Source organism: Sparus aurata, chromosome 21, assembly GCF_900880675.1.
Source record: "Sparus aurata chromosome 21, fSpaAur1.1, whole genome shotgun sequence".
NCBI classification, from domain to species: domain Eukaryota; kingdom Metazoa; phylum Chordata; class Actinopteri; order Spariformes; family Sparidae; genus Sparus; species Sparus aurata.
Window position 1 is genome coordinate 16,320,700 of NC_044207.1, and position 26,851 is coordinate 16,347,550.

General features: G+C 40.5%; 1 protein-coding gene across 4 annotated transcripts in view; it reads right to left on the reverse strand.

Moving 5' to 3' along the window:
* The window catches only part of LOC115572380 (collagen alpha-1(XI) chain-like), an 89,921-nt gene that overhangs the window by 28,346 nt on the left and 34,724 nt on the right, over positions 1–26,851 (reverse strand). For all 4 annotated transcript variants that reach the window (XM_030402393.1, XM_030402391.1, XM_030402392.1 and 1 more), the window contains 30 exons: positions 24,675–24,749; positions 24,119–24,202; positions 22,309–22,365; positions 21,773–21,826; positions 21,559–21,612; positions 21,131–21,184; positions 20,981–21,034; positions 20,051–20,104; positions 19,919–19,963; positions 18,840–18,893; positions 18,619–18,663; positions 17,141–17,194; positions 16,056–16,100; positions 15,584–15,637; positions 15,462–15,506; positions 15,021–15,074; positions 14,887–14,931; positions 13,936–13,989; positions 13,718–13,825; positions 12,417–12,470; positions 10,003–10,056; positions 7,974–8,018; positions 7,645–7,698; positions 7,234–7,278; positions 6,753–6,806; positions 6,547–6,600; positions 5,186–5,239; positions 4,666–4,773; positions 3,746–3,835; positions 1,007–1,060 (listed from right to left, as the gene is read on the reverse strand). In XM_030402393.1, the coding sequence (XP_030258253.1) occupies positions 1,007–1,060; positions 3,746–3,835; positions 4,666–4,773; positions 5,186–5,239; positions 6,547–6,600; positions 6,753–6,806; positions 7,234–7,278; positions 7,645–7,698; positions 7,974–8,018; positions 10,003–10,056; positions 12,417–12,470; positions 13,718–13,825; positions 13,936–13,989; positions 14,887–14,931; positions 15,021–15,074; positions 15,462–15,506; positions 15,584–15,637; positions 16,056–16,100; positions 17,141–17,194; positions 18,619–18,663; positions 18,840–18,893; positions 19,919–19,963; positions 20,051–20,104; positions 20,981–21,034; positions 21,131–21,184; positions 21,559–21,612; positions 21,773–21,826; positions 22,309–22,365; positions 24,119–24,202; positions 24,675–24,749 (1,755 nt within the window). The remainder of the gene's footprint in view (positions 1–1,006; positions 1,061–3,745; positions 3,836–4,665; positions 4,774–5,185; positions 5,240–6,546; positions 6,601–6,752; positions 6,807–7,233; positions 7,279–7,644; positions 7,699–7,973; positions 8,019–10,002; positions 10,057–12,416; positions 12,471–13,717; positions 13,826–13,935; positions 13,990–14,886; positions 14,932–15,020; positions 15,075–15,461; positions 15,507–15,583; positions 15,638–16,055; positions 16,101–17,140; positions 17,195–18,618; positions 18,664–18,839; positions 18,894–19,918; positions 19,964–20,050; positions 20,105–20,980; positions 21,035–21,130; positions 21,185–21,558; positions 21,613–21,772; positions 21,827–22,308; positions 22,366–24,118; positions 24,203–24,674; positions 24,750–26,851) is intronic.

Sequence of the window (26,851 nt, forward strand, 5' to 3'; positions counted from 1 at the left end):
GTAACAAATAAACATGAGAGAAAAACATCTCAGAAGAATCACATTACTGGGATTAAACTGTTGTTCAATTTGGGCACTTCAGAAATGATAAGGCTGTGCTTTAAAGTGATAACTTTGGGTACTAGTTAGCTTTATGCCTAAGAGTCTTCTAGTTGTTTTAAAAACACTATAAATCAAGCAGCAAAACAGCTTTTTATAAAACAGTAGTACACAAATTCGCGTTTTCATTTTTGTTTTGAAATGCTTATAATGAATCTTTCTGAAACAGTTATTAGGTTGATGAATGCCAATTTTAATGAGTAGGGTTGTGCTTGTCGTTATTTATTTATTTATTTATTTACTTGCATATTTGCACAGGTACATGACATCGCCGTTGGGAACCAAGAGTCAAACTGATTTACTGAAAACTGAGAGTTGAATGTCAGAGTTGTATGTCTAATGAATTATTGTTGTATGTGTTGTGTTTTTTTCTTTTCTAACTTAATTGAACTGGGAGCTGTAAACTGAATTGCCCGTATGGGATAAATAAAGTTTTCTGAACTGAACTGAACTGAAACTGATAACAGAAGAAAATGGCAATTGCAATTGCATTACCATGGATGTGAACACTGTGTATCTCACAAGGCTTCACATAGTTTAATATTCAACCTGTTTATCATCTGTTTTAATCATTAACAAAAGGTGTTATAAAGGGTTTCTACAGGTTTCAACAAGAACATGTAAAGACCTACTTCATTACAAATGAATGTGACCATTTTCACAACCATACTGGCAAAAGAACTACAAAGGATATGAATGAAGAATTTATCAACACATATATAGTCTTATAAGTATTAATAAGCATCTGATAAGGACTTAAAAGTCTTATACCTAATAACTGAGGCAGTTTAAATTACACAGGAGAACGGAGCTCCGCACTGCATGCACAGCTTCATTCTCCACAAGTCACTTTTCACTGCAATCTCTGTGACAGGAGATGAGGTAACCATAGTAACGGGCTACTTACGATGGGGCCGGGGGGACCCTGAGGCCCTTCTCCTCCCTTTAAGCCACCTGGACCCTGAAAGCAGAGGACAGGAGAGGGTTAGATATTGTTCACCCTAAGCTAGCACTCAATGCCATTCAAAGAGCAGTAATCACAGCTGTCAAATGGGCCTTTAAATGTTACCGTGTGCGTGTATGTGTGCACGTGTGTGTGAGTGTAAGTATGTGTGTATCGAGGGCTTAAATCCGTAAAGGCATACAGTAACTAGCAATTTGTGATTGCAATACAGTTTTAGAAAAGGGAGGAAATCTTTTAAGTAGTAAGGTATCTCTTTTTTCAAAGGTATGTCCACTTTCTCTTCAGTACACTTTTGTAACGTCTACCTACAGTACGCCTTCCAGATCAATGCACTGTACAATCAAAAGGGAAAATATTAACAAATATGAAATTTCTTTGAATTTGCGCTCACGGTTGCCATGTTGATTAAACTTGTTAAAAGGGTTGGTCTAACTAAAATTAAGAATAATATTGGTGATAAACATTGGTGCAGAACATTGCAGATAAGTTTGGTTTGATTTTTCCAAGTTTAGCAACGTAAGTTAAGAAGATTTCTTCTGTTATCCCAATAAAACTGAAGTGATTTTTTTTTTTATTATGGTTCTCTTATAAGAGAGGCACATACTGTATTTCTTTAAAATTACTTTCTAGCAAAGAAATCCATATGAAGCCTGTTCAGAGTGAGGTCTATGGATTATCCAAAAAGGAAGTGGCTGCTGTTCCTGGAGAGAACGGACCACAAACAAAATGCTATTGAGATCCTTTCTATTGGGGTGGAGGGAAAAGTCGATGAAAGAATAATGAAAAATAAACAGCTTGCACTAGTCCAAAACGTAAACGATATACAGTCTATGTGTCAGCGCCTGACTTTTGGTTCTTTGTGGTGACAGAAGTCCCAGAAACTTCTGAAACTTGAGCACAACTAGATGAGTAACAAAATAGGGAGAAATTTGGTGAGAAATCCGGCAATAAGATGCGGTCCTTGAGGTCCCTTAAATAAAAAGAAAATGAACTGAGTGAATAGAGCAAATGGTAAGACGCACAACTTCTAGATGGTCATTGGTATCTCAGTTGATTTTAGCTGCCAAATCCAGCTTTCTGACTGTGATTCTGTTAATGAGCTCAGCAGGCGGGAGTTTAGGTGTTGGATTTGTCTAAAAATCAACAAACCCAGAAAATAAACAATGTTATAATGATGATAATTTAATGGTGCGGCTCAGAAATATTCATGAATAAATGTAAAAGATTTCAAAATATTTAGTTTGGCTGCAGTTCAACTTCTCCACAGAAAAAAATGGTGTTTCTTTAATAAATAATGTTATAGCCTAATCAGTAGGCGTATCTATATTACTAATGCAAAAGGAGTCAAATAAATGAGCCCTGAAGCGACTGGGATAATGTTCTGGAGCCTGCAGTGAGCCACAAGTTCAGGTCTAGGTAATCTATCTCTGGACCCCCTTCATCTCCTCAAGATCCAAGTCCCTGAATGCCAATGCCTGTGCTGCTGAATCATAGCAACCAGGAGGCTGAGATTGCATATGGAAAACACAGTTCACCAGCGGCAGTAAAGACTTTCATTATAATAACTAATTTACAGGCTCCGACTGAGCCAGCAGGCACAGACGTTGCCAAGCAGGCTCTCCAGCTCTTGAGCTTCCACATTTCACCACGGCTGGAAGGATCTTTCTTTGCCGGACACACAAAAAGTTATTTATTGGCTCATATATTGCCACTGTGCCTTTCCTCAAGACTGAAAGATTGGATGGCGAGCGCACGTGAGCGTGTGTGTGCATATGTGCATATCGGAAAAAGAGAAGAATAAACATTTGTGTTCGTGTGTCAGTAAACAGAATGAGATTAACTTTTATGTTCCTGCTCACACAACAGGTGCATGTATGTTTGTATCCTTGTCTTATTGGATGCCATCACTTTGAGAGACAGTGGGAGGCTGTATTTGCTTGTGTAGTGAGTGCGCTGCGGTTATGAAGAGAAAGCTGTCCCACTGCACACATGGGACAAACATAACGGTGGTAATAAGTCTGGGCACTGCTGTCGTGTGCTGTCTTAATGGTCAGCCTTGAAATGAGCCTCAGCATCAGTCCCTCAAGCTGATCCTCTAACAGCCTACAACTTTCACCTTGAACTTTTTCTCACACCCGCACCCACTTCTTTTGAGAATTAATTTAGGTTACTCAGGAGGCTCAGAGTGTATGTGATATACTCACACATTCGTGGGTTTGAATCACAATTAGAGGGCTTTGACTCATTGCCCAATCAAAAGCAAAATAGGAATTCCTTTTGGAAAAAAGAATCTTCCAGCTCAGCTAAAAATTAGGAAATATTGCACAAATTACAGCTGACTAAAGATATATTTTACAAGTTAAAATACTTTGTCAAAGCTGCATTGACAACAGACTACAACCTACTTCAACCTTGCTGAGATAAATGATGATAAACAAAAGTCAATATTGGGCCTGGCTCACTCCTCTCTGTTACTTCTGAGTAAGCCGGTTCTGCACCTTTCAGTCTGGTCCACCGCCAAGCCTGACATTTGGTTTAACAGCAGGTAGTTAGCCTGGTAATTGGGGTTTGGAGTTAAATCCAACCGGGTGTTTGCTCGGGATGTGGGCTAAGAATACTTCTGTGTTCACACATGTGCATGTTTGCATGAGTGTTTCAATGTGTGGGTGGTCTGTGTGTTACCATAGCCCCTGGAAGACCTCTTGCCCCCTGGAAGCCCCTCAGGCCAGCAGGTCCTGACTTTCCACCAATGCCTTGAGGACCTGGATCACCCTACAGATGGAAGAAAAAATAACATCCACTTAACTGACATCTGATATACCCTGAGGTATTTGTTAAACACAGAATTGCTTTGGGTGAAAACAAAGAGCAGAGCAGAATCTGGGCAGAGGATAACAGAGAATCAAATTGATCTTTTGACAAAAGCTGGAATTATGGCTTATTATGTGGAAACAACAGCAAGTGATTAAGAAGTAAAGGCACAAAAGGAGAGATGTGCCGAGTTTTAACAAACGACATCGAAGGACAATGAAGTCTAGAATGCACCAGATATCAAACAAAGCCATCACATCTATTTTTTAAATTGCACTTCAATTATCCTAAACACAAAATTACTTGAGATTGTGAAACTGCTAAACTAGTACGGCATCCTGTCAGTTTCTCTAAAGAGATGTTCAATATTTAATCTTTTGAACACATTTATTTTTCAACGATGAGTGTTTTTTTTGTTACAGTGGAAATGCACGGTATGAAATCTTAAGGAGCTTCAAAAAGCATTTTAAAGACCACTACTTATTCCGATGTGAAACAAGACGAAGACCAAATGTCAATAAACAGAAAAAGACTTCTACATCACGACATAAACACTGCGTGACTTCAGATGTTGTGAAAGTTTGATCTTCAACTACAAGATAACTGTGCAAAGTTGGCCACAACTTAAAGTAGTTTGTGTTCCTCTTTACTATACTTTGTCATATTAAAAATGGAATGGGTAGCTCAAGCGTAGGAATAAAGAGGTGGTCAGAAACACCAAGCTTCAGACATGTAGCTACTTTTGACTGGCGCATTTTGCATTTACAGTTGTACAACACATGCTCATTTACCTTTCCACCCTCTTTTCCAGCAGCTCCAGGAAGACCTTGCTCACCAGGTGGACCTGGAGAGCCCGGGTGTCCTCGCTCTCCGCTGGGTCCTGTCTCTCCAGTTGGGCCCTGTCAGACACAATGGAGAGAAATTAAAATCAATGTGAAATAAAACCTTATTCCTAAAGGACATATGATATTGATATAGTAGTGGTGCATCAGATGTTAAGAATATGTCATATTTGGCACTGCTTAACAAATAAAACTTTATTTTTCACATTCTTTTTTTAAGTGTAAATTGAAGTCTTAATGAGGTGGAACAGTTAGCCCCCGCTTCATTACTTTCCGAAAGACAAGCAAGCTCACTGAAAATTCTTTATAAAACCATTTGAGGCAACTTGTGTACATTCTGTTGTACAGCTGCTGTTTAAGGTACATATTTAAATTTCAATGCCTCATAGTTCTCTAAAAAACAGAAACAGGATCAGTGAGGAGGTGGAATGTAGTGTAACTGTGGCGGTGTACTGTGCTGTTTATCTACCTGTGGTCCAACCACCCCTCCGGGTCCTGGAGGTCCTGTCTTTCCTTGGAAGCCCTGGAGGGAGAAACAGAGATAAAGTTGACTGTACCCAGGGATTTGTATATAGTAAGTAGTACCTACTTTGTGCTATACAGTATGTAAATACTTTTTTTTATTTTCCTCTTCTTAAGAACAGTAAAAGTATCTGTATAACTCATTTGTCCTCATCAGTCTGTAACATCAACTTTTTAAGCAGGAAAGATAATTTCCCATCTAAAACACCTCCCTTATATCAGGTATTTTCCTCCCAGCAGTGGAAGAAGTGCTCACGACCGTTACTTTAATAAAAGTAGCAATACTACAATGAAATGCCACATTTTTATTATTAGCTCTGCAAAAATGTACTTACAAGTAAAAGTAGAAAGGTATTATTAGAAAAAGTGCTCATTATGCTGATGATTAATGATGAACTGATGTGGAAGCAGCATTTTATTGTAGCAGAATAGCAGCGTTATAACAATGCATCACATTTTATTGTTTGTTTATATATGATGTATACATATAGTTCATGTGTAAAATGTGAATGTACAAATAATTGGGAATTAAAGTAATAATATTAATTGTAGGGAAGTAAACTGAACAATATTTCCCTATAAAGATATTTAAATGCAAATACTTAATTGTACTATGTACCTCAAATGTACTTGGTCACTTTCCATTCTGGTTTTTACAAAAACTTGAAAATAACAAACTATTTACATTCTGAACTAACCATCTGATTTTAACCGTGAAATTTTCCTAACCTATTTGCTCCTTTTTCATCTAGAGGTTAAACAACAGAATTCATTTCTTGGATGGACATTTTTGCCGCAAGATTAGTAAACTTGTAGAGCATTACTTACATCTAAGCTCAGCTGTGCTCAATTAAATTCACTCCAACTTTGCTGTCGTTGAAATAAAGAAGTACGACTGTATAACAGAACTGTTTGCTCAAAAACCAGCATAAAAGTGTTGTATGCTACTGTATCCTCTACTATGGCATCTAAAACTAATCTGTATACAACAAAGAGTGGATGTCGTCATGATGACCGGTGGCATCAGAATCTGTGATCAAACAATCAATGATAAACATTGAGAGTGACCATCAACTCCTGTGACGATGCACTAACTGTGTTGCAGTTCCCATATTCCATTTTCTGTTACTGGAGCTTCGCTTTTACCCTAAGAACGCAATTTGTATGCTATTTCAGTTATCCTCCTCCTTGCCTCAGTTTTATTCTACAACCTATCTAGGAGACTGAGTGAGGAGTGGGCGCTGATGCATGATGTTCAGGGTCACATGGCATGACATATTGCATTCACAGACAAAACTACCCACTCACCGTCTCTCCTCTCTGTCCGGGATGACCGGGCAGGCCATCTTTTCCTGGTGGGCCCTGGGGGGAGAGGGTGAACAGGTAGAGACATTTCATAAAAGACATCAGGTCCTAAATGTGTATTAATATTTGAGAAGCTTATATGAAAAGTGTCAGTGTGGACTTGTTTTTGATGGTGCTTAATTCCAGACACTTTGACAGCAGCTACTTACATTGGGTCCTTTTGGTCCAGGGAAACCGACAGGTCCCTGCGGTCCTTGAGGTCCCTTAAATAAAAAGAAAATGAACAGAGTGAATAGAGCAAATGGTAAGACGCACAACTTCTAGATGGTCATTGGTATCTCAGTTGATTTTAGTTGCCAAATCCAGCTTTCTGACTATGATTAGTGGGAAATCATTCAGCCACCTTTCTATAAAGAATTTAGTGATTTTATGTCAGTTTCAGCTTGATATAAAGTAAACAGAACTGGGATTCTTCAGGTTAATTAAACTTTAAAATCAATAGTTAATTAATGAGGTAATCAACAGCTACTGGAAGGCATTTACACACTTTGATTTATATCTGGTTTGAAAATAGCCACAGTTCACTTTGAGTTAGGATTCAATGCATCTGAAGTACTTTTCTGTCACTGACTCAGTGCACAAACTTCAAAGGTTTAAGAGGCACTAATCAAAAAAATATGTGATACTCACCCTCTCTCCTGGCGGTCCTGGAGGTCCATCATTTCCTGAGGTGCCCTGAGGAGAAAGAGAAGAGGTACAGGGAAAAGTTGTCATTTTTGGACAAAACTGTCAAAAAGTATTAAGTGTGAATAAAATGTATGCAAACCACTGGCAGTGCGCTTATATAGCAAGCCTGCACATTTCTTTTTCATACATGATTTGGCACCTAAGAATTGTTTTAAATATGACTGATGTATGACTGTTTTGTTTTTGTGCATCTTTTTTTGTGATATACAGAACAGGTGACCAGCATGAGCAGAGTAACCTGCTTTGGTTTGTTGCAAAGCGATCAAACTGAATTTGTTCATTTTCACTTTCATGGTTCCAAACATCAATTATCATTGGCCAATAAATACCTTCTAAAATGGCCCTGTCTCTCACCTTTGCACCTGGCTTCCCTGTTGGTCCTCTAGCACCACGTCCACCACGTGGACCCTATAGATATGGTATACAAAAACAATACCGTTATCTTGAGGGAAAGACAGAGGGTTTTGTGTTTGTTGGTTCAATATAAGAAAACATAATGCAACCAAAATAGTAATTGTATAAAGAGCAGGTAATCATCTGTGAAATTCAGTGCATATTCTCTTCAAAAGACGAGATGATGAAGCCCGAACACGACTACACAAAGGAAGGGATTTTCATCCGAGCACAATAAATCATTGATGTGGAGGGCTCGGGCTGAGTCGGCAGACAGATGAAATGCCTACCGTTGGGCCACGTTGTCCTCGTGGGCCTGCTTTGCCGGCGATTCCCTGAGAAGAGAAGAACATTAGCTTTAATTTGGCACGTAATCATTCCTTGTGGTACCGTTTCCTCTCTTTTTAGAAGTTTAAGCCAAAGGAATTCTAAAATAACAAATACACTCAGACATAAGACAGGCACACATGCTGAAGGTGGTTTGAGAGAGGGACAAAACAGAACCATCTGAGCATCTTTGGACAAAAATAAATAATCAAATTGCTGCGGTAAGTGGTTACCCACAGGCACTTGACAGCTCGAACTACCTGTCAGTTGTTGCATGCTGGGGCCAGGGGTGTCTGCCTCTCAGTGTCTATCTGAGAGCAAAGACGAGCACGTCTAGTCAACAACAACCCGCCACTCTATAGCCCTCATTCCTTCATGTGTAACCATCCACAACCCGACCAATCAACGGTCACAAGTCTTGTTTACAGTTTCTCCCTCATTTTTGTCGATTGTACTACAGGCCAAAAGTATGTGAACACCTGTGTATCTCATGCCATTTGGGTTTTCTTTTCATGATTTAGGCTCAGCTCCTTAGTCTATATTTCAAGCAATTGTGTGCCTCAAACTTGGTGGTGAACAATCAGGGGAAGTCAGAGATTGATGTTGAAGAACTAGACTCTCCTGTACAGACTCCTGACCTCTGCCCCATCTTTAGGGTGAACTGGAATGACCTCATTGCCTGATATTAGTGGCCGACCTCATTAGTACTCTTACTATGACATTTTAGGGATTCATTAACAAACTTTAATGCTGACACAGTTGATTCCCAAACGGTAAACATGACATCTATTACATGCTGGTCCATCCCTGGAATCCCTCCTCTGTTGCTCTTCCTGAGTTTCCTCCACTTTTTCCCCATTAAGGGTTTTTTGGGGGAGTTTTTCCTTGAACAGAGGGTCAAGGGATAGAGGGTGTCATAGACTGTAAAGCCCCTTGAGGCAAATTTGGAATTTTTGGTGTGTGGCTATATAAACAAAATTGATTTACTTGACTTAAATAGTGTACAATCACAGCCAAAATGATACAGCATACTTTTTACTGTTATGTGGAACTTTCAATGAATGACTCTCAAAAATTCTTAGATTGAAACTGAATGATATTTCTAGCCTTCCTCAGTCAGGTCTTGCAGGAAATTATCCTGGGAAGCAGACAAATATGCAGAGCCCATTTGCTCTGGCAGATGCGTCTGGTCCTTCTCCCATTCAGACAGATTTCCATCCAATCAGGTCCTTATTGGGCCAATCACAACTGTTTGTCTAATATCAAGCTGGTTTGATACAATGACTGATGGATGAGCAACACCGCTCAACATTAAAAAAAAAAGTCACGTGTCACACTGTTCTGATTGGTTGTAGGTCTATGCAATAGCGTCCGGTCTGCAGGACGGAAGACACTCAAAATGCTCATCGTCATGTGATTCACGGTGACTTCAGATAGTTCCAGGAAGATCTAAGCAGGCACATTTTCAATGCATGAATACATAAAGACAAAACTACGATGATTGACAGCCCATAGTTAATACATGATTGCCTTACGTGACGGTAACTATTAAGAGACTCTGCGATCCGCCTTTGCTATTGTCTATTGGAGTAAACAGGGATGAAGTGACTCTTCACTCAAGGACTCATGTTAGTGCTTGGTTTAGCTGTAATTTAAGAGTTTGGTTTTGCCATTAACTTCCAACTTGAAATTGGACCAAGAACTGAGCCAACTTGCAGGTGTGACGCAACTATACACCACTTGTTTCATTGTTCAGATTACTTGAAGGTCTAACCAGATTTCCTCGAGAGGCATTTTGGTCTCCACCTGTTGATTAAGCCCCTTCAAATTCAAAAGGGAATGGGGAGTGACCAGACTAATATGCATTTGCAAATTAGGGTACACTCGCTAATCTGTGTTACAGTATTCTAACTTAATCCTTCCATCAATCCACCATCAAATCAAATCTACATTTCATTAATAGCACAGAGAATAATGAAAATTGTGACTCACCCTTGCCCCCTTCTCGCCATTTGCTCCGGCAAATCCAGGGAAGCCAGTGGAACCCTGTGAGACAAGTAAAAAAAAAAAAAAAGGGAGTGAAAAAAAGGGGGAATATATCCCGTAGTTGAAGAGATAAAATAAGAGATGTCTGCCATAGTCCAGTAACAATGTGACATGTGAGGATGAAGACAAAACAGCACCATTCCTTTTGGGCTCTACTGACCAGGGCTCATTAATAGAGAGACTGTGAAGACCTAACAGGAATACGGCAAAGCTAGCCAGCCTATGGCTGAAGTTTGCAGTTTGAGTTCCCCTAGATTGATGAAACCCTTATTTCAATAGTTAACAGGAGCCCAAAGATGAAGTTTCTCCCTTGCCACTTAAAGGCTTTCTGACACAAACACACACACACACACACACACACGCGGAGGTGCTGTTGGGCTGTTAGCACAGTTAGAAAGCAAAACAGGAAGATAAAAAAGGCGGTGGGAGCAAATAAAGACAAAGGAAGGGGAGACGGCAGATCCCCCTTGATACCCATCAGCAATTTAGTTATTGGACTTTCGCAGGCTGTGCCCTCTGATAGTGGCGATGGTGCCTGTCAAACAAATACTGCGAGGGGGGAAATCACTGTTGGATGAATAAAACTGAGCAGCGTACCAACACAGCCTCGCTTTATGCAGCATTAGGTAGCCGAATATATAATAAACTAATTTCGGTTCAATATTTTTTTGTCTGAGCTGCTTGACAAGGTCATGTGCATGTCTAGAGAACTTCCTCTGATGCAATGCACATCAGGAGTGCTCATTACCGCTCACATGCATATGTATACCAGGCATTATACTGTTCAGTATAAGCAAGGGCACCACAACAAGGCAGTGTGGGCAGAATTGCAAGAGGTAAACAGCCCGACAGTATGGAGACAGCAGGAAGGGAGATCTATGCTGCTTAATTTGTTTTTCACAGAGGTGCAGTTACGGTAAACTGAAAGGAGAGCTGGTACTGGACAAGCCTGACTTGCGCCACGGAGATAAGACAGCCCACTGAAGCCTTTGCAAATGGCATCCAGAATTAACGGTGTGGGAAAGCTGTTAACAGAGAGTGATGGGGTGCAGCAGCCAAAAACACAGCCAGTGGAGGGATTCGTGCACAGGCTGATTGAAGGGGATAAAAGCTGCAAACGAGCCAGGGCTTTGACCCTGAACCTGCTCATGAAGACAGTGTGACATTTTATAATGCTGATGTTACTGTGCAATGTGTCAATCTCAAACAGTTAACAGAAGTGTATCTCTTGAATCGTATGAATCACTATCTTTTAAATGATTTGGTTCATTGAAGCATCCTCATTATAAGTTACTTATATAGTAGCTTCATACTTAATTTTAACTTAGTTAGTGGGCACATTTTAAGTAATGGATATCTCCATTTTCTTTTTGGAAAAAAAAAGAACCTCTACAAATGCAGGCTATAGAGATGCCCTTGCCTTTGTACCATGCATTTATTTTCTCTCCCTAAATGTTTTTGAAAAGTATTCAAAGAAGATCTGAACCTGAGCTCCAGCGGGAACCGTTGTGGGCAGCCTTTGCGCAAAATGATTTATGGATACAAACGACGGAATACCCTTTGTGTTTCTGCACTGTTTTCACTCGTAAGATGTTTTATTGGAGAGAAAGATATCCAGTAAATAAAAAAGTAAGACAATTGCTTGCAAATTACTGGAAAGAATATTGTACGTTATTGTACCTATTATTTCTTCCCTCTCTCCCACTTTGTTTAATTTGTCCAGGCTTCTTATTAATCTGCGTGCACTGCTCGGCTCAGATCCTGCTGACATTAACAGACAGAACTGGAGACTTGCCTATGTGGATGTTGTGAGAGTCGATGTATCTGACCCATCATATCAGTGCCAAGCTGTCGGTGCTGACAGCAGCCTGGAGGAAGCAGCTGCAGCAGCACATCTTGATTGTGGAGCTGTGGCCAAGACTGTTAGATAATGCCGGGAAGAGTTTAAGGAGAAAGGACAGCTGATGACTCCGGCAGGTGACCGTGCTACTTAGGCTTCTCGTGGTGAGGGGTACAGTGAATGTCTGATTGGGTTTGTGTTTGTGTGAGTAAGGGTCAGTCAGCAGGTTAGTAGATTTTAGATGAGTGGATGTTGATTGGACAGACATCGATAGAAGATTTTGTAGAGTGTACAGGCATACATAAACAAAAGCGTAACAGCGTCACAGAGAGGCAGTTTGTCCTTCAACTGTTCACATTACTGAGTAGGCAAACGTCTCCTCGGCTGACCTGGTCTCGACCAAGAGGGCGAACACCTACAGCTTGCTGTAAACTCTGACCTCCCAGTGGAGTTGGGGGCTTACACAGGAAGAATTGCTCTACATTGATCAGCAGAGTAAGTTATTACTCTCATCACATACCTTCGAGCCTTGTCTGCCAGGGTACCCAGGCAATCCAGGGACTCCAAGTTTGCCCTTAAAAGAGGGAAAAAGAGAAACAAAACAGACGGTGACTTCTCATTGTGCCACCAGAGACGTCACCGGAGACTCTGCAGTAAAGTTCACAGAAGCATGGCAAAAAGCAATAAACTTATGACCATAAAGTTTTACATGTAGTTGGGGAAGTTTTTGTTAATACCATGTTTATGAACATTACATCATCCATGGAGAGGCCTTTTCTGCTTTTAATCCCAAATGTGAAGTCACTCCGGTCCATTTTGCCCATTTTAGACAGTGGTTGGTCATTAGGAAGCACACAGAATCTGATGTAACCACTTTGAAACTAAGGTCAAGTCGTGTAGTCTTATCTACATTTCTTTATTATGAATTCAATACTTGTAACTCAGGTAATGGTAATTTGTAGTTCTACTGTGCTGTTGCACTAATATTAAGCAAATCGGGATAGGGAAAGAGTAGCATTCAAAGGGGAATAAAACTGCAGATTTATTTGTGGCAGGTGGGATCAGTTCATTAGTGTGGCAAATTATGACTTTCAGCTTAGCAAAATAACTGAAAAACTTTTCAGTTCAGTTTCCAGGCTCTTTTTACATAGTTTCTAATTAGTCTAAGCATTCCCCATCCATGGTCTCATACATCACATTTTTGCTGAGATCGTTACTGTGTTTTTATGATGTCATTTTACCTACAGAATGAATCGATCCAAGCCTATTTACTTACAAAATACAGTTCATTGACCAAAGTTTTGCTAAAGCATCATTTCTTCTCAGAGGCATCCCTTATATGTTAATCCTTTAATCCAAATGGAGAAGATCTCGTTGTAACCTTCAATACCTATTTGTCGGGGTGTTCGAGTGCTGAGTGTACTGCAGCACCATGAAGCAAGAAACACTGTGGCGAGATCAAAGCTCTGTGGAGAAGTGTTGGCAACACAAAGCCAATTAAATGGGACTGTTGTAGAGCTGAAGAGGGGTGGAGAAAATCTTATCAGGGCAGCTGTAAATCTATAGTGAACTACTCTCCTCAGTCTGCTCTCTCTCCAGTTCATTAAAGGCATCAAAAAAGAAATCTTGACCACGTAACAGCATGGAAACACAACACATATATTTATTTACTTATGTATGTTGTTTTTTTTAAAGCATTTTAATAGCCTCAACTTGAGCCTTCAGCATGTCAATAAAACACATCAATCAAACACGATACAGCACTTAGGCATCAATCAAATTGAGAATCCAGTTTTATGAATGCAGGTATTGATTATTTACCTTCTCTCCAGCTAATCCCAGGGGACCAGCTTCTCCGTTGGGTCCTGACTTGCCCTTGGGGCCCTCAGGGCCGTCCTCTCCTCTGGGTCCTAGTACACCAGACTCGCCCTTAATGCAAAGAGCACAAATGTAAACAGATTGATTATTTCATCACTGTAACACCCCATCTCTTTCTGCAACTGCAAACATCAGTAGTCTCTTCGGAGATGATGATTCACCTTGTCACCCTTGAGACCCATGTCACCTTTGAAGCCGGGGAATCCATCCTCTCCCTGAAGATGAAAGAGATGAAAAAGAGAGAATTGAGTGTATTATTGAGTATCAAAGAGACGAAAGTGATGCGTTCCAGTGAAATGGTTCATATCTGAGATCCTCTGAAAAGGTCAACAGAGGAATAAGTGACAAAAACATGGTGAAAGTTTATCATGACAGTCTTATTTTACTAATGGCAATCAAAAGTTAAGGGCTCATTGCGATAGTTTAACAGTGACACCTAGTGGCACTTCGTTTAAGCATTCACACAAGATGTTCAGAAGTTATTCCTCACTGTGTCTCTTTCTCTCTCTGTTCTTCTACTGACATCTGGTGGTTAAAATTCAGAATGCAGCTCTCAATCAGTTCCCACTGCTTCATTACAGCTGTTTTCTCTTCAGAATATATGTAAACGCCAATGTTCTGACATGTTTTTGTCACACATGAAACTACAAAGAAACTAAGTCATAACACAATAAAATATGGTGAACGTATAACCGAATGTTTCACTTGGGATTTAATGTAAGACAGAAGAATCAGAAGTAGAAGAGCTTTCAACAACTTCAGTAATTTCAGGTCATCTCTGAAGAGCTCACTGAAAATTGAGAGGAAAATCGATTCCAGTGGCACTGTGGTGGCAACAGGCTGAGTTCAACCAGGGCCGTCCAAGAAAACAATCGCAACAGATCGGTCTCCACTGAAACCGCCCTACAAACAGCCTCATTCCCGTCTAATGTTCCACACTCCATTACAACTCAGTGGCATGAGGACTTAACTGCCAGCCTGATGGGCCTTTAACAGTTTTTTCCCCTTGCTGGATTCCAAGGATTTGCGAGGGAATTAAACAACTCAACAACATTTTCATAGAGATGACAACTGTCAATCATGGAGAGAAAGGAGAAGAGGAGACTGTTTACCTTTTCTCCTTTGCCACCTTTAAGACCTCTGATTCCCTCAGCACCCTGAGGAGAGAGGAAAATAGGATGAAATTCAGAGAAATCAGGAAATTCATTATGTTAGGGTGGTATTGTATGACTAGGTTAGTGCTTACTTTGACACCACGAGGCCCGGGGTACCCGATAGATCCCATAGGACCAGGATGACCCTGAAAGATTGAAAAAAAAAAAGTGTTATATCCATTATTATATTGGGCTTTTTTCGGCACTCATTGCAGACACATTTACACCATAGAACAATAAGGTGGCAATCAAAGAAAATAGCAGGATTATCCAGTCACAGGAAGGAATGAGTGGGCCGATTTAGTGCGCTCTATTTTTGAGACAGTTTAGCAGATATTATCTAAATTATGTGGTTATATTCAACCTCACTCTACTGGCACACTAAGCGGGCTAAACAAATGCTTAATCTAATCATTTGCCTGACCCGGCCTTTTCCCTGCGCAGTGACACATTTATTGAATCTCTGGGAACAACTGCAATTACATACTTTGCTCGAAAAATCCAAATTAACAACTAAACCACATCATACTTACAGCTGCTCCTTTCTCGCCTGCAGGACCTTCTTTTCCTGGGTGACCCTGTAAAAAAATATTATTAGTTTGGGATTTTGAGTGAATGAAGGAAAAATTTAAAATGAATCCGGCGTGCTACTCACAGGGGGGCCATCAGCACCAGCAAGGCCGGCCAGACCTTGTTTACCTTGAGGTCCCTACAAAAAGAAAGCAATAAATAAGTTAAATAGTCAGACAGACAGATGGATGGTAGACAGATGAGTGCACACCCCCCCACTGATAACAGTACCATGAAGACTGATAGAAGTTCAACTACTTGAAATATTATCAAAAAATCCACAAAACCACAAGCAAACTGCTTTCATTTGGATAAGTATTTATCAAGGAGTAGTGCTATCGTCATATGCATGCTATGTATGCGAGTGCATGTCAGTGTGTGTCAGTCCTTGTGTGCGTATGTTTAAGCCTTTAGAGAAGCCAATAAAGGCCTATAGCCTCAACCAGCAGTGGATCTGCAGAATCACTTATGAGGTCTTAGCTGAAAGTTATCGGTGCAGCAGAGCAGAGTTGTGGTAGGAGGACTGAAGGGGCTGAGTGGGCTCCCTCTTTACTTACTTTTTCACCAGGAGGCCCGATCGGACCTTGAGGACCAATGAGACCCTGAAAGACAATCGAGATTGGTCTGTTATTTTTTTTTAAAGTTATTTTTTCAGTCCATTTGGGGGAGAAGAACATGTGTTTTGTATGTTTTGGAAAGTCTATACCTGTTTCTTATGATGTGCTGTGTTTGTAATTTGCTTATTTTGTAATGCGTTTATCTTCTTTCCTCTACAATTCCAGCCTTTTGCCACTTCATGTTGCTCATACAGATGTGTTCAGTCAGCTGTGCAAACCGAGGTTCATTCTTTTTCTACTATTATTTTTTGAGTAACACATCTTGCAGACCCAATGAGGAATTAAAAAAAAAAGTTATTAACAGTTAAAATAAGCGAGCTGTGTTATTTTTCTACGGGCCAATGCCTTTGCTGGAAGGCATCAATCCGCCCCTGGCCAGGTGTAACTAAAATGAAGTTATTTATCCAACCTGTATACCACGAGGACAGGTCCGCACTAATACTTTCCAGGGGAATGACGCCATCCTGTCCATGCTGTGAGTGTCAGCAGGGCTGAAAATCTCACCTGGCAGTGGTCATTTAGACCTGGCTACAACATTGGGTGTACTGTTTTGTATTAAAGATGACTCCAAAGTGGAACATTTTTTACTGTGCCACCAACTAGACAACGTAATCGGGTTATAAGTGCTATCAAATCAGTACAATATGTCTAATCTCAGCAGGTCACAGAGGATGTTTTTCTTCTTCGTGGACACAGAGAACCACATCTAATGATTGTTTACAAAGTTCTCTGCTCTATTTCAGTTGTGTGGAATGAAGCATGGAGAGAAAGAAGTAAGAGGAATAAGAGCAAGAAAAAGAAATATGCGTGTGAATGTTTGATTAAGAAACCAGGAGTTCTTCCCATCGCACAATGGATAAGGCAATGAGGATTGAGCATGAAAAGGACAGCGAGCCAGAGAGCATGGGGAGGACTAGAGATGACAAGAAAGGGATGAAGAGACTGGTGGACACAATAGGAGAGACAGAGTGATCAAACAGGGGACAGAGAAAAGGAGATACAAAGAGGAAAGATAAGAAACTTACATGAGGACCAGGCAAACCCTGCTGCCCAGGAGGCCCTGGCTCCCCTTGTACACCCTGTACAACACAAAGAAAAAGAAGAGGATGCAATCAGGACTTCGAGTTGTTGTGAATTCCATTTTATTTTTTTCAATTTAATTTAATTTTTCTTTAATCTTCAAACCCAAATTGAAATGGAAAATTTCAAATGATCTCCAAAGAATCCAGAGTATTTTGGATGAACAAAGCCAAAGACTGTATTGACTGTGAGTCGCGTGGCTCTGGGTTAGTTCAAAACTTTGCTTGGCCTTGCTTGGATATATTGATTGAATTGTTTTATCTGTGTCAAGAATGTGAAACAAAAAGGTGAACATTTGGGGGAGTAATGTGATACACCGACTCGTGAAGCAGAGCTGTCTGTGTTCTCCGAAATTATGTTAGGTTCCTATGAAAGCCAACCCAAAAATCTGATGGCTGGTCGGAATCTAAGTTTGGCCATGAATACAGTTCTTTTCTCCAAATACATGCTGTGGGGCTGCACAACCATCTGGGTATTGATTAAGGCTAATAACACTGACTGGAATGGTGGGTTGTTTGGTATCCCTGCAGAGATTCAGTGTGTCACAAACCAAACATATACAAAAACAGACAAGACCCTTGTGATGCAATCTGCGCCAGCTGTTACAACAAACACTAAATACAAATGCTGGATTCTGTGAAGTTTAGGTTGCCTGACTGTGATTGTTAGCAGGACCTCGAGTGAAAAATGCAACATTGGGCACTCGTCGAAGATCCAAATGCTGCCAGTGACAACACTTGGGTTCTTCACTCGTAAAGGATGTCTTAAAAAACATCCATATGTTAGGGGCCATGTGTGAGCGCCAGAAGGTTTCATAAACCCTTAACCCTACTACTGTGAATACTTTCAAGTGTTCTGCTTTGATTTTAATAATATGCCGAGATCAACTACATACTGGAGAAAGTAATGAAAAGCATGACATTTTCTTCTTGTTCCGTGTCCCTTTAACAGTTTCTTCTTTCATGAGCTCAGTGACTAAGTGACCACAGACAACGTGTGGGCTTGTCCAGCTGTCCTAACCAATGATCTGTTACCCTCATTGAGACATCCCGCTGAGACCCTCCAGGAAGCTGATTGTGCAATGAGACCACGCACAGACAGCCCTTTCAGTTTTCATCCCTCTTCATGGTGGCATTTTTCAGTCAGCAACCTTTGTAGTTAACAGCTAACAGCTTAACAGCTATTATAAGACTATCCCACATCTACTATCTCTAATCAGCAGATGACCTACGACACCCATTCTTGTGTTCATGTTACACAGGGAGGGAAGGTCACCAACCTTCAATCAGCCTAAGGCAGGCTAAATTATGTAATGATTGCTTAGGTGGTCTTGTGTACAGGAACACTCCTTTTCTGACATTCTGATTTAATCCACTCGCTGTCTGAAATCTCAGCTATGAGCAAAAACCTAAATATTCCTCACCATGTTTCCTTTGGGACCAGCTTGGCCATCAAGTCCAGGAAGACCCTGAAGAGATCAAATTGTTATAATGAATCATATTTGTGTACATTCTCGTCAAAATATCTCAATATTTTACAATCACTTTTCAAATGTTGTTAATTCATTGTTTTTCTTTTGACTTAATTTTGAAGCAGCATTTTTTTTCCAGTGTGAAAATAAAGCGATAAAGAAGGTCTGCTTACACGCTGTCCACCGGGACCTGGAGACCCTCTGGGACCAAGCAAACCTCGGGGACCCTGCGTGTCAATACAGGATAAAAATCAGGTTTAACTGCTGAGTAGGTTTTCACATACATTGATTTTTCTTGGTATATTTGTACATAACAATAAACAGTATAGGAAAATAGAGTACAGTATACGTTTAAAAAAGATAAAAGCAAGGACTGTAGATAAAGCTGCAAAAATAGAAAGTTGACCAAATGAAAAAATGAAAAAATAGTATAAAAACAATCAAAACAATCTGTACAATGAGACATTTTTTAAAATAAGCATGCATAAGTTGTATAGTCAAACACATTCTGTCATTCATGTTACTTTCTAAAAATGTTTTTTAAAAAGGGCAGGAGTTAAAAAAAAACACCCTACTGTAGTGAACCACTTGTGCACTAAAAATCTTTAAAACTGGTTTGACTTAAGTATGTAAAATACTGACCCACTGTGGTCACATGTGGTAACTGCAGGTGCATTTGAGGGAATGAGCGTGGACGTGTTTTCTTATCTTAACGGCTTAAATTGTGCACTTAAAATCGTTGCACTTACACATGCTCTTTCATCATATGGATGGTGCACGTGATGCAACAGTCTGCAACTACTTCTTTAAAAGGGGAAATGTTGGTTTGGGTATGACAGGGAGCAGCCATTTCTCATGCAACTCTATGGTCCATTAGAACTGAACTGGGCCGACTATGGCAATTCCTCATGGGTAATGACAAAACAACACGTTTTACCAGTTCTATTTTCTGATCTATTATTCAGAGCCATTCTGTCTTGGCAAGGTCAAGAATACAAACGGCCCTTGCAGACAGGAATGTCGCTACAGTTGGAAGAAGAGAGGAGGGCAAGGCCGTGTGTCGAAAAATAATTGCCAAAATGAATGTAGCGGAAGGAATGAGGGGATGGGGCCTGAAGTAGCACAGGAAATGGCCAAAAGCGTAGTCATATTCATCATATTCTTATCTTTGTCCTCTTTATCTTCGAAGAATTAAGACACAGTTTAACAATCCTGTCCAACTGTATCATCGTATAATAATAATTACACTTACACTCTCTCCAGCCACACCTCTCTGTCCAACCTGGCCATCTTCTCCCTATGGACAGAATGACAAAGAGAGCAGTATTAAGGAATGCAGGGTAATTTTGAAGACCGATGAAAAGGTGACTGATGCACCACTTACTCTTGGGCCATCCTCTCCTGGAGGTCCTGGAGCACCTGTAGAACCCTGTTCTCCCTGGAGAGAAAAGATCACAGGAAATAAGGATCAATAAAGAGAGAGATGACCAGACGCCTGGTTGTGTTCACTCTGTCTTCAAAGAGAGAACGAAAAAGAATCTGACTTATTATAATGCAAGAAATATGAACATTGAGGGAAGTTTTGTATTTCAAAATCAAATAAAACAGCACTTATCCAGATGTATCCTCTACCCTGAGAAAAGCTTATTTGAATTTGAAGAAGAAAGTCCACAAGCTTGATCCCTGCAGCTAAGGGTGAAAACAAAAGCTCCTAATTTTTACATTGAAAAACTACGATATGGGTCAAAAATTCAGAAAATACAGAGAAACGATGCCTTTAATCTACAGTAGGCATGGGTCACCGCAATTGGCATGTACCTATATAGTTGCTCTCTATAAGGACTAGCCTACCTCTGCTGGCCCTGTAATTACTCAGTATAGGATAAGGCACGAGAGCCTGCCTAGAAATACCCTCTGTGATCTCTGTCCTCTCTACAAGGGCACAAATTCCGCAAGCACTAGCCTCAGCCCACCTCATTCGCCTCCAGGCCTGGTTAAACACAGCCCAAGTGGTTCTGGAGTCGCTCCCTCCTTTCATAAGTGGGTCACACACCCTAATGAGTTCAGCTGGTTTAGAGCTCATGTCTGTCAACACCAGAGTGCACATGAGACGGCTAGGACGTGGCCTTTGAACTACCAGTGCTGCTGTAAGGACAGGGCACGGTGCGGCAGTGACTGTGATCAATGGGGATCTGGGTCCACAAATAAAAGACTGTAATATCATATTTTTGGAGACAGATAGAAGTCCCTAACGATGTATGTTCTCTGAACTTGTTCAGGCACCAAAACCAAAACTCTCTCTCCTCGTACTTACTCTGTGTCCTTTTTCTCCAGGGAGACCAGGCAGGCCGTCGAAACCCCTGTCACCCTGCAAGGGCACAGTGACAGATGGTTAGTGTATCAATCACTTTAGCGGAGCAACAGACGCTCATTGGTTTATTGGGCAACCTGGTGTGTGCTTTACCTTGGCCCCAGCCTCTCCGGGCATTCCTCGAGCACCATCAGCTCCGTTACGACCCTGGAAGAGACACAAATATCATTGAAAACACTTAAAAATATTAAATTATCATGAAAGGCTCTGATGAATAAACACCGGGACAATGTGATAATTTATCGGACTAGTTCAAAGTGAAATAAACACGGCTTTATGAATTTACACAGCACGCAGAGAAGATTGGGTGCAGCTGACTTATTTGAAATGAGGCCATGTCTGAAACTAGACAGGCTCTTCTCTTTGGGCACTGTAGCTTTGATCCCTGCACACTTGTTGGCGTGAAATATTAGAAATTTGGCAATTGAAACTTAATCCTCCGCTGCAACACAATAATGTTCTGGTGGAGATGAATCAGTAAAGCAATAAGCTGGTCGAACATGGTTGGAAAGAACACTTACCCTCTTTCCTGATTTCCCTGGTGGACCGGTTCCACCCTGGAGACCTCTGGGTCCCTTTAGAGAAAACATGATTTTTTAAAATTAAATTAAAACAACACACACTGAAGACAATTTTAGTTAGAAATTCTTGATGTTGACATACAAGTGAAACGGATGCTTATTGTTCAAATCAAGTAGTTAAACAAAATGAAATTAGTTAAGTTACTCTTCTCACCTGTGGTCCAGGATCACCACCGTCACCTTTAAGTCCAGGGGCACCAGGACCTCCCTATCAAGAAGTATAAACACAGATGAAGAAACATGTCTGTAGCAAAGCAAAAATAATTGGTAATGCCTTCACTTGGCTAGAAAACCATTATAATCTACACTCATAGTATAAAAATTAAAATCTAGATTGTAAATATGCAACAGTGAGACTTTCAAGAGTATCCTACTACTTGTATAAAATCATGCTTGAAGGCAATGAATTAGTGAAATATGCTCTCAACTGTATCTATATGAGGAAATAATGTCAAATCTGCTCACAGACAGACAGGAAGGATGGTGGTGTATGTATGAATCTGTGCATATGCATGTACTGAATAGGTATGTGTTTGGAAATGATAAATGCTCGAAGTTGATGCCTTCACAGGAAGCAAACACTGATCACCAAATGTGTTTTTCATAAACTGTAAAACGAGCGGATGATACAGTAAGCAGATCAATGCTGTGTACGAGTCTGCGTGTCGAAGGTCTTCAAAATCTACTCACGACAGGACCAGATCTTCCCGTCATGCCTGCTGGCCCGGGTGGACCTCGCATGGCCAGCTGTGGATCAAACGGAAAAGGACCAACAAAAACAATTGGTCAGCTCACAATGTTGACACTCTTTCAGCTATACATGTTAAAACTCAATGAAAAACTTGTTTTTCTCCTGCAAGTGCAGCCATGTTCTCTTTGTGGTCAGTTTATTAGCCTCAAGTGAAGTGACTCTTAATTCTGGAACTGACTCTTGTATTAAACATTAATAATAATATTCTAATACTGCAAAACTAATGTTGAAAGCCTACATTTAGTCCCTATGATAAAGCAGGAATTTGTGATGTTGAAGTCGACACAGAATCCACTCAGCTAACTGGGCTCTACACCAAGAGAAAAATAGGATAAAGAAAAAAAAATACTAATAATAAGCCACTCTTTTAGCCGCTGTATAGCATGGAACCTTACAAAGTGCAAAACTGACTTTGTTCTTGTTCAGAGTTTACCACTCTGGTCTTTGTTCCTGTTCATGGTTGACCACAGGCTTGCACTGCCAAAAAAGTTGTCTGGGATTTATTTGGAGCTTGATTACTGAATAAGTGAATTTGCTAATTTAAAAAGGACACCAACTCAGAACTTTCACTTCTCTTAAAACCAAATCACACGCATTAGTTAATGCATTTGTGGCTGCATGCAAATAGGTCAAAGAGAATTTGACAACTGCTCCCTTCAATTCCCTTTACATTGTGAAGAACTTGCAACTCCTGCCATGTTTTTTTTGTTTTTTTTTCTTTTTCCTGCCTCGGGCCAAACCTCTGGCATAAAACACAAATATAGAAAGGTGACAAGTGCTTTCAAGACATTACTAAACACCACTTCACCGGTTTTGACAGCCCTCCAGCTCCATGAGGCGTTGTGAATTTGTGAATATTCAGTGTTTGTGGAACGCTTAATGACTACCATGTGTTCCACTATAGATCACACCTTACTTGTAGCCGCATAATTCAACCTTTTTTCAACACTGCTATGGTTATCAGGACCCCTGAGTGAGTGTGAACATCTGGCGAGGCCTTATATACTACCTAACCCAACACAGGTCCATATTTTGGAGTTGAGACAGTTTATAGGATGAGTGGGACTCGTGAATAGTGATTCCCCCTTTGATTGTTTACTACACTTTCTGGGTCATTTCACCTTAATCCTACAGACTGGGATACCTGCTGACCCCAGACGTCTACTTTTTGTTATATTTCACATGTGCTTTATTCATTCCAACCTTTCATGACTGTTGTTTTTTCCACCTCCTGCTTTGTATCATTATTTTCTGTTTCTGTTTTAATTTGCCCTTTTTAAAAATACAAATGAATTGAGGACCCCAATCAAAAGCATCAATTCCAATTCTGTCTTTGCAGTTTTAATAGCAAATGGAATATACATAATATAATATTATTTACTTAAAAATGATGATTGACAAGCTTTTAAGTACAAACGTGGATTGTGCTTGGTAGAATTATAATCTGGTTACTTTTGGATGACATTGATTTTCTTACCAACATTGTTCAGAAATCAAGTAACATGTTATGATGATTGTTTCTTCAAGTCGTTGATTCAGCAGAATTTTGAATATGTTGGCAGAATGAGGGTAAATTGGTTTCTTTTAAAACTTGGACCACAGTACTTATTTAATTAAAACCTCAGTTTTGGATCTGAACTTCAGAACATTCAGTTTAGGTTAACTAGAAGCACATGGCACACACAGGGACACAGAACATCAGTGTTCTCTTTACTGGGAAAGATGGTCATATTAAGACCTGACACTTACCCTGGCCTGAGACAGAATGGCCTGAGCCTGAGCTTCCTGGGCTGAAACCACAGGTCCTTTGTGTGCCTCACCGCCTGCACGGAACTGTCAACCACGAAACAACAAAAAAACACAATTAAAAACAAATCGACTTGTCTTTTTTTACAGAGTGGGACATCTTATGGTCTCCCCTGGTGTGTGTGTGTGTTCAAATATTTTTTTTGTGAAACCTGTAAAGCTGTCATGATGCCACACACACACACATTTACACGTTCATATGCTGGCATACGAGCAGAGGCAGCTCACACACGCACACACACACAAATATGTGTCGCCATGCATTTCAAAGGCTCAGTCACTGGTTCCAGTCCATTGCACTGGTTGACATTTACAAGGTAAGTGATTTGTAACCCAAAGAAAATAAGGTTGCGATCCCTTGGCCTACTGGTGATGCTATGAGGTAAATGTACTAAATGAAGCAAGTTCACGGGCCAGTGCCTGAGATGAAGAGGGTACAGTATGTGAGGGGAATAAGACAGACAGCCCAGTGGGTGCGTGGAAAGCAGGCAGGACTTACTGGAAGCATCAGAATGGTACCTGGAGGCCCAGGGACACCGTCGGAACCAGGAATACCAGGACGCCCTGGAGGACCCTAAAGAATCAGAGGAGGGAGACAGAGTTGGCTCTTCTCTATATTAAAAAAACCCTTGTATATAATATCCATATTGACTATAACAATGCTATTCAGAGCTTTGTATTGTATTCAAATCGACGGCTATTATTGAGTTATGTTGTACACCCATGTGAAACATTGTTAGGAAAAATTAATTGCTTGTGGTTAATAAGCGAGTCAAATATTTTCCCAGGGGATAACATGATTATTTGTCTTTTTCTCTATAATCCCCTGGAGGTGTTCTGCAAATTGAAAAGAAAAGAAAACAGTACTAACAAACAGCAACTGCAGCAGTGCAGAAAATGAACAACTCATCTGTTCACAGAAAACTAGAAAAAGATCAATGGGAAGGTACTTTGCTACACTGATGCTGCTTATTATGAATAGACAATCAACTAATACCACTGAGAGGTATATCACAGGGGATTCAATCACAAGTAAAAAAAAAAGAATGGATTTTCATTAAGCTGGCTTAGGGATATTGTCTGCAGGAGAGCACCAACTTTATAAGAACAGAAATCCACAACCATGGCCATATTAGACCACAATGCTCATTAGATTCCAGAGAAAAAAATTGTTCACTTGATGAAAAATGGATAAAGTTCTGCTATTCTTAGATGCTTACCACCACTGGGTCAAAAAAAAGCTTGGCTATGGGTGGCTCCAAAGAAGAGGCAACCTAAATTGCTGTAACATAAATTAAAAAGGACGTATTTCTTTGCGGTGACTATTTCTGGACAGCTCAGACTAAGCTCGCCAGGCTAAGCTTAACTTTCATCACTCTAAGGGGCCCAGACTCACCAGACCTACATCAGAGAATTAGTGGCGACGAAGGCTGACTGTTGCATTGTCTCATATTGCCTGTGTCTTGGCCAAAAGGCTGCATTTGAACACACCACAGAGACTACAGCTGACAGCCAACTACGTGAGAGGAAATACCTCCGTGTTCCCACAGGTAGCAGTAGCTAAATAACAAACCTTATGTTACAGCACCATTTTCTGACACCACTCTCACTGATATACCCGCTTCTAATCAAGAACATATCTGATAAAAGCCATCAACAAGGGCCGACTAGTGCCAACGCTGCAGGATATACCGCAACAACGAGGGCCAGTCCTAACATGCGATCTTTAACATAGCATGCTTGCATGCCTACTTTTGCATTTTTACAGGCTCAAGACTTTAAGAATGAAAAGCAGAGGGGTGTGGGAATCCTATCTAAGCACTGATGTCAAAGCACAACTAAAGCTGAGGCTTAGTCTTGGCATGAACAAAAGTTTTGGACGGGTCAAAAAGCATCTTTGGGAACAGATTAAGTCAGTGAGGAATTAAAGTCTCTAGGATTCATTGTCTGGGGACCATGGAAGTCTGTACTCAGTGTCATGGCAATCTATCCAAAACTCGAGATAATTCACCAGTGGGCCATCTGAAATGCTTGAAGCGCATGGCTTAAAACTACTAAAAGGCACTTGCATAAACGTTGCTCATACTGAATAATATGAATAGACAGTTGACTAACAATAGAGAATATACTTTGTTTTATATATAGACAAGAACTTATCTTTAAAAAAATCAATAGTAAGAAGGACCAAGTGTTTCAGGAGAAACCAGACTCTATTTAGCAGTCTTGTCATGTGCAGCAATCTCAGAATACTGGCTCAAATTGATGCCATGTGTTCCCATCTGTCTTTTCCCAGAAGTGGTAAATACTCTCCATCCATTGCTGTTATGGTAAGCGCAGCGACATCTAGTGTAAATGACTCGATGTCATGGTTGGGAAAGTGGTGTTTGGGTGAAAAGGAGGGAGACGGTGATTATGAGAGAAATGAGCCGATCAAACGTTGAGTCCAGGCGGATACTGCGCAACGGAAAACCACAAGATGACAGAAACGAGTCGCTTTTAATGCTGCTGTCAGTGCTCTACAAAGCTGTTTCTCATGGGAGGAAATAAAGGGAGGGGGGATGACTTTTGGACCAACAAAATATTTTCTGATCACCCTGTGGAACAATAAGGCTTTTGTATAGGCAACGTCTGCTGGTCATAGCGGAGGAGGCGAGTTAGGGTTTTTTTTTTCCTTGG